The 12,264-nt window shown below is 38.4% G+C and overlaps 1 protein-coding gene across 3 annotated transcripts in view; it reads right to left on the bottom strand.

Moving 5' to 3' along the window:
- IFT88 (intraflagellar transport 88) overlaps nt 1-12,264 on the bottom strand; it is a 122,888-nt gene that overhangs the window by 6,119 nt on the left and 104,505 nt on the right. For all 3 annotated transcript variants that reach the window (XM_012809491.2, XM_023517246.1, XM_023517247.1), the window contains one exon: nt 11,908-11,974. In XM_012809491.2, coding sequence (XP_012664945.1) covers nt 11,908-11,974 — 67 coding nt within the window. The remainder of the gene's footprint in view (nt 1-11,907; nt 11,975-12,264) is intronic.

The following is a 12,264-nucleotide window of genomic DNA, read 5'->3' as shown; positions in this document are numbered from 1 at the left end:
AAAAAAAAAAAAAAAGATATGAAACTATTATACAAAACTCCTAGAAGAAAACATAGTGGGAAACCATCATGACTTTAGATTTGGCAATTTTTTTTGGATATGACAAAAGCATGTAAAACAAAAACAAAAATAGACAAATGAGTCTATACCAAATTTCAAAATTTCTGTGCAGCAACGGAAATATCAATAGAGTACATAGGCAACCTATGAAATGGGAGAAAATATTTGCATACCACATTACTGATAGGAGTTAACAGCTAGAAGAGATAAAGAGCTTCTAAAACTCAAGAACAGAATAATATTATTAAAAAATGGGCAAGACTTTGAAGAGACATTTCTCCAAAGAAGATATACAAATGGCTGACAAACATATGAGAAAAGGCTCAACATTGGGCAGCGCCTGTGGCTCAGTGTGTAGGGTGCCAGCCCCATATACTGAGGGGATGGGTTTGAACCCGGCCCCAGCCAAACTGTAACAAAAAAATGCCGGGTGTTGTGGCCGGCGCCTGTAGTCCCAGCTACTCGGGAGGCTGAGGCAAGGGAATCACCTAAGCCCAGGAGTTGGAGGTTGCTGTGTGCTGTGTGATGCCATGGCACTCTACTGAGGGCAATAAAGTAAGACTCTGTCTCTAAAAAGAAAAATAAAAAAAGCTCAACATTACTAATCATCAGGGAAATGCAAATCAAAACCACAGTGATATATCATCTCATGCTGATTAGAATGGCCACTAATAAACACACATGCACACAGACACACACAGAATAAAATGAAAAGAAATGCAACAGCATAACAAGTGTTGGTGAGGAAGGGGAGAAATTAGAACCCTTGTGCAGTCCACGGAAAGGAATATAAAATGGTGAACCACTGTGAAAAACAATGGCGATTCTCAAAAATTTAAAAATAGCAAGCACATGATCCTTTGGGTATATACCGAAAGAAATGAAAACAGGATCTCTAAGTGATATTTTCATACCCACGTTCACTATTGCATTATTCACAATAGCCAAAAGATAAAAGCAACCTTAATGTCCATCAACAGATGAATAAAGAAATTATATATATACAAATATATATGTAAAATGGAGTATTATTCAACTTCAAAAATTAGGAAATCTCATTATATACTACAACATGGTTGAATCTTGATGACATTAAGCGAAGTGAAATATACCAGTCACAAAAAGACAAATGCTTCATGATTCCACTTACGTGAAATATCTAATGTAACCAAACCTCCTTCTTGCCTTAATATGAGACTTGGGACAAATGTTACAAGTATTTGTATAATACTTGGTGGCAGACTACCTGCCTTGACCAGTGCTTTTACAAGGCAATTCATACTAAGATGATAATGGGCTCTATTCACAGACCAAATTATGTAAAATTAAGGGGCTAACTACATAAGCTTTGGTGAAAGTTTCTTTTCAAATAAATTTCCACAGAGTTATTTTCATTTTCTCTATAAGCATGAAAATAACTTATAAAAGTAAAAAAACTATAAAGAGAAGATGAAAATCAATGTCTTCATTTCTGTCAGTAATTTTCTACACAGATTATGGCTGAGATATTTTAATCATATTTAAATTCACCAATCTTATAAAACTGAGTACATTATACATTTACATGAGTAATGAAAACAAGAAAAATGTAAAGCTTTCTTTAACACCATCAATGATATCTTAAATTCCGATTAAGTGTCAACTATGGTCTTGCTCAGTCAATACCTCATGCTGTTCCCCACACGGCCAAGGCAAAAGGAGACACAGCCACTACCTTTAGGATCGTCACAGTCTGTGGAAGGCTTGTACCTTAAACATTTTCTATAAATAATTTCCATAATGTCATGGCTATAACATTAAAGATGCTCAAAAGTCTGCATTTCCTGCATTTTTCTCCTTTTATTGATTTCTGTACACTTTTATGTGAACATTATTTTGTTTAGAGAGTAGATAGGAAGACACTGTGTAATTATTACCATTCATTGCATTCAAGTTGCAAGTAAGATTGTTTTTGAAAGTTATATCATCTTTTGAAGCTGTTATGTTAAATGATCTAAGTCTCTAGGGCTCCCAACAGCAACATAATGCCTCTAAAAGATCAGCCAAGGAAGCCCAATGAAGGATATAGGCCAAAAGGGAGGACAAAGGGGCCTGTAGTAACTGCCAAGGGTAGCAACTGGAGAGAACGTAATTTAACTGGGCATTATTTCCAGTTTAACATAGAATTTATTCCCAATGTTTCTAACATAAATAATGTGATCAACATGTGTGCGCATAATTTTTTGCCAGAATCTTATTTCTTTAAAATCAGTTTCTAAAAGGGTATGGGGCATTTTAAAGGTCTTGATGAATATTATCAAATATTCCAGCAGGGTGTACACTTAAAACTCCTTCCAAAATAATTCAGTGTTTGAGAATACTCATCTAATCTCATCCTTGCTGTACTTTTATCTTTTCTTTTCTTTCTTTTGAGACATTCTTGCACTGTTGCCTGGTCTAGAGTACTATGGCCTCAGGCTAGCTCATAGCAACCTCAAACTCCTGGGCCCAAGTGATCCTTCTGCTTCAGCCTCCTAAGCAGCTAGGACTATAAGTGCCCACTATGCCTAGTTTATTTTCCTCTTTTTAGTAAAGACAGAGTCTTGCTTTGCTCAGGCTGGTCTTGAACTCTTAAGCTCAAGGAAGCCTCCTGCCTCAGCCTCCCAGAGTGCTAGGATTACAGGCGTGAGCCACTGCTCCCAGCCAAGAATTATCTTTTTTTAAAAAAGAATCATTGTTCATTTTATAGGTTAGTATGCATTTATTTAATTATTGGTGAGGCTGCACATGCATGCACCACCATGCATGACAGAATACTTTATGTCCTCTTCTCTACCTCCTTGCCACCCATTTACTTTTTAAATCACTGGAATCTGAATTTTGTTTCTAAGTATACGGAGACTGATTTACAAAGGGCTATCAACACTATGTTGGTTGAAATAGCTAATAACCCTTTGTTGTATTCAAGCTCAATTAATCAATACATATTCAATAATTCTTCAATATTCCTTGTATTCTTAGGAAGCCTATTAACTAACCCATATCAGTTTCTTATTATTATTGGTTTCTTTTTTTTTTTTTTTTGAGAGAGAGCTCAAGTTGTCACCCTGGGTAGAGTACCATGGCATCACAGCTCATAGCAACCTCCAACTCCTGGGCTTAAGCGATTCTCTTGCCTCAGCCTCCCAAATAGCTGGGACTACAGGCGCCCGCTACAATGCCCAGCTATTTTTTGGTTGTAGTTGTCATTGCTCTTTGGCAGGCCCGGGCTGGATTCAAACCCACCAGCTCTGCTGTATGTGGCTGGCACCTTAGCCGCTTGAGCTACAGGTGCCAAGCCCAGTTTCTTATTTTTTAAAAGTGGTATTTTAAAGTGAAACTTTCTAAAAAAGTCTGCCCATTCCTCTGAATGTTACAAACATAGTGGTCCTTACTCTTTCAAATCTCTTTGTAAATGATTATCTTTTGTGAGCTAAAAATTGATTTCATTAACCATTAGACTTTTTTTAAAAGTTAGTTTTGGTCTCTCTTCTCCTATTCCTGATATGATACTCAATTTAGCAACTACTAAGATATAATCACTAAGAAAGATCTATTCTCATTCCTTAAGTATAAGAAAATTTTTGTTTATGTCTAGAAATATTGAAGAACATCAGAAACACCTTTGAGACCTTTGGCAAGAGTCTGTTGTCCAATTTACTTCTAGGTACTCTGTAGTCTGACTTGGAAGTAGCTTATCCTCTTGTTATAAGGAAGGTGATCTTCCTTTGTTCCTGTCCCTTTGCAAAGTTCAGGGGCAGCAGAGTACACCTACGAATCCAAAGTACCCTCCTAACCCCCACTGACTAAGAAAGTAATAACATTGTCCACTTAGATGGCATAAATCACATAATTTTACAAGGACCATTGCTTGAGTCTAGTCTCACACTGAGAATTTTAGCTCATTCTTACATTATTACAGTCATTTTACAGTGACTCTCAGTTTGCAGTGACCTCTTACCCTCTTCTCTTACTGATCCAATTATAGTATTACCTAACAAAATAGGTAACAAGGATATAGCAAAGATGGAAAAGTTGACCCTGATAACTATTATAATAAGCAAGTGAGAGGGGGTTGGGGAGGGACTCAGTGAAGATGTAAGCAAAAAAGGTAACTGATGTGCTATATTTTTATTACATTTTGCAACTTAAATGCTTAACTCAATCGTTGGCATGTAAAGAGAATATGGGATGAGAAGCTGGAAGGATGCTGGTATTTACAGAGCACCTATATGGCCACAAACTTGATCAATGTTTCTTTGCTTATAGAAAGGCAGAGAAATAGGAAGAGAAAGAAGGAAAGAAGAGAAAGAACTGATGAAGTGTACCTGTTACATGTATGCACATGTGTATATATAAGATACACATATGTGTATATATTAAAGATATATATGCATACATATGTGTCTATGTGTGCTTATATAAATAACTTTCATAAAAATTTTATTATTTTTTGAGACAGAGACTCACTTTGTTGCCCTCAGAAGAGTGCCTGGTGTCATAGCTCATAGCAACCTCAAACTCTTTTGTTCAAGTTATCTTCTTGCCTCAGTCTCTCAAGTAGCTGGGATTACAGGTGCCTGCCACAACACCTGGCTATTTTTAGATATGAGGCCTCATTCTTGCTCAGGCTGGTCTCAAAATCTTGAGCTCAAGTAATCCATCCACCTTGGCCTCTCAGAGTGCTAGGATTATAGGTGTGAGCCACTAGGCTCAGCATTTTTGTAAGAATTTTAGAATGGATTCCTTGTGTTTTTTGTAATTTGCCTCTGATGGCAATTAAAAAAAGGAGTTTCACAAATGTTTTGATTACCAGCAGTGTTACTGGAATAAATATCCAGTTTTCCAAATAAAACCAATACTAGTTTTTATATGTAATTTTTAGGATTTTTGTTTTAAAAGTTAAAATTAAATTCCATAGTAAGACAGAGGTACATTTGTTTACCTTTACCTTCATGCATGGATAAATGTGACCCTGCAGTGGTAGGAAAAGGCACCAGTGATGACATAGTCAGAGGTCCCATAGCAGCTGCAGTAAGAACAGGATGCTGGAGTTCGAGTGGACCCTAGGATCCCAAGTATTGCCATGTGCTCCTTTGTCAGACAGCAATTGTGATAACCACATTCACTCTTACAAGTGCTTGCCCATGTCAGGAATTATTTTAGGGGCTTTCCATGTATGAATTCATCTCCTCTTTCCCGCTTTATTAGGTAGATGCTATTTTCATTCTCATTTTACCGATGAGAAATAACAGAAATTAAGTAACTTGCCCAAGGTCACATAAGAAGTGATGTATTGAGAAAAGGGGATCCATGGATGACGAATGAATGCCAAGACTGAAGAATTACTCACAGTGACCTTAAACTCAGGGCAGTGGGCTAAGGCCAGGGGAAAGGAACATATTCTGTTGAAGACACAAAACCTCACAGACTTTATCTTAGTGTATTGACATATTTGAAGGTGACTGAGTTATAAATGGCTAAGACAGTTTTCAGAAAAGAAAGAAGTTCACTGATACAGAATCTTACTCAGATTAGATGCTACGTACTTTGACCAAAAGGCTAATTTCTAGACTCTATCTGTCATTACAAGAATATTCATGGGAAGTATGACTGTATAGCAGAGATTAGCAAACTCTAGTCTGTGGGCCCAATCTGGCCTACTTTGTTTTTGTATATCCAGAGAGCTAAGAATGCTTTATACATTTTTAAACGGTTGGGAAGAAAAGCAAAGAATAATAATATTTCATGACACACAAAATTTATGACATTTAAATTTCAATGTCCAACAATTAAGTTTTATAGATACCATCACACTATTCACTGTAAGTTGTTTGCAATTGCTTTTGAGACCCAATAGCAGAGTACAGCAGTCCCCACAGAGGAGAGGTAGCCCATAAGCTTGAACTACTTACTCTCTGGCCCTTTACAGATAAAGTCTGCCAACCTAGGATTAGAGAATTAGAACACAGGGTACTATCAGCAGATGAGACCAGCAGGGGACACTAGCATATGCAAATTTCTTCTGAAACTGTAACACTGAAACACTACAGTGCTGTAAATATTTACTACTCATCAAGCTTCCCCAAAGTCTTTGGATACAAGTGTGTCCAGCAGGACTATGATCTAAATCTCTGCAGTGAATGGGTGCTCAAGTTGAGACACCCTTTGCCTCCCGAGATTCTCTCCTCCCAAACATGCCCAGTGCTTCCTCTGTGTAATTCGCTGCATTTTGCTGACCTGGTCCTTTCATATTTGGGCATCTATACATCCTCGGAGTGTATGTTCCTTGACAATAATCTGTGTCTCTCCATCCCTGGTGGGCACTTAAAATGACTTATTCACTTTTTGCTTGTGACACCATCAAGGCCCAGCAAAACCACAGAAAGGAGTTCTAGCCATCTCTGGTCTGTATTCTTAAAATACAATTTCAAGTTTTTAAAAGAGAATATAGCCACCCTTGGTCTATATTCTTAAAGCACAACTTCAAGTTTTTAAAAATAAAATAAAACATGGTTACAGTGTACTTTACAAAAGAAAATGTTCCTCAAAAAGTGACCATAAAGTGAATTTCTGTTCACTGAGTCATTTATCCTGATTTTAATTATAAAATTATTTTCACTATAAAATTGATACATTTTCATACCCAAGGAAAATTTCATACCCAAGACATAATTAAAATCAAACTAAAAAAAACAGCAAGCCATTAAGAATCAACAGAGTAAACAAAAAAGCAATTTATAAATAAAACCTTAATAACGCCATATTCAAAATAAGTCACAAAATGTCACTCATGCAAAGATATAAATGCCATATGAGAAGGCATTCTTGTGTCTTGAGGACAGCTACACATGAGAAGCAGGTAAGTGTTCTGTGAATTTCCTGCCCTTTTAAATGTAGCCAACACAACAGGAAAGAATATGGTTATCTTCTTCATCAGTTTATCCACTAGAATATAAATACCCTTAACTATCAAGACTTTAAATCACAGAATATAGCCTTGCTTTTGAAAGGTGACTTTAAGTGTGGCTTGATTTTATTTTAATTTTTCTGAATCAATGTTTTGGCATTGAGTTGCTAAAACCTTACCCTCAACTTGTGCATTTAAAAAAGTAATGCATTTTTACTTCAAATAGTTAAAATAAGTTAAATCCAAGTTAATTCTACAAAAACAAACTAAAGTACTCAAAATCCTGGGATATAAAAATTCTAAACCAAGGCCTAGTCATTCGAACACAATCTGTACCAAGTAATGACAGTAAAAGTAGCTACTATTTACTCATCATCTGGGATGTGCTAGGCCATGTGTAAGCTGGTTCCATGGGTTGTGCAGGTAATGCTCACTCTACCTTATTGAGGCTCCCCAAGGTGACACACTAAGAGGTACAGCACCAAGGTGTCAGGCTATAGGCTGAATGAGTAAAGACTGCCATATACTGGGAATATGGCGATGGTGGTAATAGCAGTAGTGTCATTTATCCACTCTGGCACACTGAGTCTTGTACTACCTCATTTAACGTAGCACTGTGGTTCTCCTAGTGTGGTTCCTGGACTAGCAGTAACAGCAGTGTAACCTGGGAGCTTGTTCATGTTCCGAGGCCTCAGCACAGCATGACTGAATCTGAAACTCTGGGGATGGGGTTCAGCACTCTGTTTAACAAGTGTCCAGGTGATTCTGATACATACTAGAGTTTGAGAACCACTGACGAGGAAGGGAGCTAAAGTGCACTAAACAAATGAACAGTGATAATGAGGAGCAATAAAACTAGTCTGATCCAGAAAACAAAAACCTGTAACAAATTTTCAAGGGCCCTTAAACATTTCTAAAACAGATACATAATGTAAATCAATAATTTTTTGTTACCCCAAGTTAAAGTGCTGAGGTATCACCTAGTTCTCAGCAACCTCAAACTCCTGGGCTCAAGCAATCCTCCTGCCTCAGCCTTCCAAGTGGCTGGGACTATAGGTGCCTCCTGCAACGCCTGGCTAATTTTTCTATTTTTAGTAGATATAGGGTCTTGATTTGCTCAGGCTGGTCTTAAACTCCTGCGCTCATGGGTTCCTCCTGCCTCAGTCTCCAAAGTGCTGGGATTATAGGTGGAAGCCACTATGCCTGGACACAAATCAATAATTCTGATACACTAAAGTTCCCTGTGGTCCTTTCTTCTAAGCATTACTTTAAAGATCTAGTTGGAGATGCTGCATTTGTTTTAACATATTATATTTAAACTAGCTTAAGGCAAGCCTCCTATAGATTCATATAAAAACTGTCCCTTCCCCAGATCTGAATTGTGAATCTAATGCAGGCAAAGGGCTGAATATTCCATTCTAAGATGTAAAGGTGCATCTCTAGGTTTCACAGGTTAGAGGTGGAAGACAAGTGAGATTGAGCTCCCTTTTACCTGTTGGTTTATTCTGGGAATTCCTAAATGGGGAATGAGAATGAATAAGGGACACTATCCACAGAGTGCCTTGGGAAGGTGGCTGCTGTGAGGATGGGGGTACATCCGCAGTGGCTACAGGTACTCTGGGAGAGCCCACCAGGCAGAAGGAAGAAGAAAGAGAGAGAGGCAACATAGCTTGGTTTATTCTTACTTGACAGCTAGGGCCTGCCTTGGAGCATGGGCTGTGCTGAGAACTGGAGAAAGGAGACAGAAAACATGATTACCTGAAAAAATGTCAGGTGGAGTCAGCATAAACACCATAAAGAGGCATCCCTACTTGACCACAGGATGAAGGGCAGAAGTCTAGGATGGTATGTAACTCAAGATATCAGGTATATCAGGAGCAAAAAGGCAAATGATAGGAGGAAAAAGCACCCCAAAAGGGACTGCCTAGTGCTTTAAGCTTGTGCCAAGAGAACCAAGCAACACGAAACCCTGCTAGTAAAATGCCAAACAAGCACAGAAGTTCTACTCTCAAAGTCCCTCTGATGAGAATAAAAGCTTATTTGTGCAACAGAACTATTTGTGTTGGACTGAAATGGACTGGATGGGGAAAAGGTAATTGATTAAAAATGAAAAAGCAGTAGTAGGGGGCCAAGATAAGGAGATGATGACTTTTCAACAAGAAGGCCTCTCTTTTCCTGAACACAGGTATCAGCCCTGGGGTGGTCAGCCCTACCTCTTTCTTCCTCTGCCCCTCTTCCCTGCCTTGACACTGACTGGAGGGGGTCCCAAGAAGGGCAAAGAACTCTCCTGTTCTAAGCCCAGCATAACTGATAGGGAACAGGTCACCAGAGAGGCCAAGGATTCCTCATGCCAGAGCATCTGGACTTCATTTGATGTTTCCAAGAGGCATCCACCAGTCTTCCTGGAGATCCTTACTTGGGGTGAGTCCCTGGACACTGTCCTCTAGGGCAGGGCTACACAGTTCTGCACTACTCAGGGCATGCTCCAGAATTTCTTTGGGAGACAGATTTTCAGAGTGAAGACATTTGGAAACTGAGGTTCAGTTTTAGGGTAGAGATTTTATAAGCTTAAGAACTACCAGGGGCTCTGAAAACTTAACATTAGTTTACTAAAGTTTGGAAGGAACTGATTGCTTATTACGAATTTAAGATTTTCAGAAGAAAGTATAGGGTCCTTAGGGTGGTACTAGAATTTTAATAAATAATTAATACTTCCCTAGGGGTTATTCTTTAAAGGGACAATTTCAAAAGAACTTCTTCTAACAGCACGGATGAGCAAGTAGCATTAAGAGTTTCTTTCAACTGATGCACAATGGCTTGTCTGCTGACTTTTTGAATGTTAACATTTCTGGTATAGGTCCATGATCCCTTATCTATAATCCTAAATTCCAAACAGTTCCACACTTGAATTTAGCCAAAAGGCCAAGAAGCAATTCCAAAGAGCTCTGAAAGCCAAGTTTTTCTTGAGTGTAAAACTTGTTGATTTGAAGATGTGAAGACAGTTATAGTCTTCATATATCCTTAGTTTCAATGTTCACATTACACTGAATTAATAAAGAACAGGAGGTTTCATTATGAGATGCTCTCCATGGATAATACATGAAACATGGCTAAGGTACCACAACTCCAAAAAGTTCTCCATTCTACAACACACCTAGCCTCAGAGGTTTTGCATAAGGGTCTGTGGGCCTGTATAGCCATCTCTGTTTTATGAAGACTGTGGGACCATAGGACTCAGATTTAATGTAACACCAGATGGTCAAATGGATCTATTAAAGCATGAGTTTGGGGGAAAGTGTGTATGGGGCAGAAGTAAGGCGATATCTGGGGGTCATAAGATAGCAAGAGGACAGCAGTGTCCCTAAGGACCACAGAGGCTGAAGAGGTAGGACTGCTCCTTGATGTGACAGACCGCTTTTGGCACTCGGGCTCAATGCTGCTCTTACTTAGCCCTGGGTAATGACTCTTGTGGCTTAAGTAAACAGGATAGGACTATGAGGTTCCGGTAGAGACGGTGGAATAAGCCCTAGGGAATCAAGTGGTCTGGCTAGAGCTAGATGCTGTTGATAATCGTAACTGCCTACACATACTTGGCAAAGCAGATTTCTCAATTCAAGAAGAAGTCTTTGTCTCAACTGCAGTTTCTATCCCTAAGAAAATAAGAAAACACATGTGCATTTTTCTATCGTGGCAGCACTCATAGCAGAATTAGGAGCTTATGTGTCTTTCCAACTAGATTCTAACTTTCTTGAGCACAGGAATCACAATGTCCCCATGTCCTTGGCACTTAGTATACAATATGAATCCTGTAAATTTGTGAATGAATGAAAGGCTTACCTGGTTTGGGTATGGAAGCTCATGTCTGTAATCTTAGCACTCTGGGTCATCTAAGCAGGTAGACTGCCTGAGCTCTGCCTCCCCTACTTGGGAGGCTGAGGCAAGAGGATCGCGTGAGCCCAAGAGTGTGAGGAGGCTGCTGCGAGCTGTAATGCCTGCACTATATCCACGGTGACAGAGTAAAACTGTCTTCAAAAAGAAAAGGGGCTTACCTAAACTAAGAGCTACATTTGTCTTTGTTCTGTCTCTAAGATTACAAAGAGATAAGACAGAGTACTGGGTAGTTACATGGAGCAGGGTCATATATGCCTGAGAGTGCTGGGTATGGATAGGAGAGAATGTAGGTATAGATTCCCAATTTGGGATTTCTTTTTTTCAATTAGCTTCTTTAAAAATCACCAAAGTTCTACTAAGTTTAATTTATACTACCTACTTGTAGTAGAGAAAGAAGGTAGATTTTTGTTGATGGGGAGAAAGGATAAAAAACTTTATAAAACTTATTAAGTAAAGATGTCACAAGAAGTCATAGAGTTAAGGAATTTAAGAGATGAAAGAACTTTAGAAATCACTCAACTTCCATAGCATTTATGTGCCCAAAGGAATATATATATGCTGTCATGATCAAGAGGGGCATGTACCACATCTCCTAACTCCTAGATTGGCACTATTGCTACACTAAAAGTCAGACTAAAGATTTGGGGCTACTGGTGTTCTAGAAGACCATCCTACTTCTCATGGTACTTCCTTCAGATGGAAATTTTCAAGTGTAACACAGTAAAACCTCATTAGTATGCTCATCAATGATAATCTGTCTAACCTGACAGGTTGATTAATAAATAAAAACTTGTATATTAACCAATTAGCATGAGTAACAAGATGGTTATTTATAAACTAAAATCTGCTAAACATATACACTCATTTACTTATCAGACTATTTACCAAATTGATTAGAATAAGTGAGGTTTTACTGTGTATATAAAACAAACAGACAGCTAAAGGACACTTCTGGATTATTTCAAGATGTTTTCCGTGGACCAGAAATCTGTGAGACCCAGCCTTTGAAGGAAACAGGAAGCACTTACCGCTGTTGGCGCTCCCCTCTCTTTTGCCACGGGAGGCCCCACTGCCATCTCTGCCTGACTTTATGCGCTAGAGCAATAAGAAAACAAGTTTAGAAGAATAAGTGCTATTCCTTCAAGCCTGAATAAAACTAGAGGTTGATTTTTAAAATGAACTACTATGTAACCCTTAGGGCTAATTCATCATATCTGAGAGCTGATTCTATTAAAAAAAAGATTGAGTTGTTTTGTAAGTGAAGGATTCAAAGCTTGCCCTCCAAGGCTTTTGAGAATATTCAAGTGGCACTTTAAAAGTGTAGTCACCTTTGTTTACACAAACAACTCAAAAACCAAACAGTACTTTTTTTTTTTTTTTTTTTT

The sequence above is a fragment of the Otolemur garnettii genome, unplaced genomic scaffold (assembly GCF_000181295.1).
Source record: "Otolemur garnettii isolate 467f Iridium unplaced genomic scaffold, OtoGar3 scaffold00106, whole genome shotgun sequence".
Classification (NCBI taxonomy): domain Eukaryota; kingdom Metazoa; phylum Chordata; class Mammalia; order Primates; family Galagidae; genus Otolemur; species Otolemur garnettii.
The sequence above is the reverse complement of the archived record's forward strand: the minus strand, read 5'-3'. Positions and strand labels throughout refer to the sequence as shown.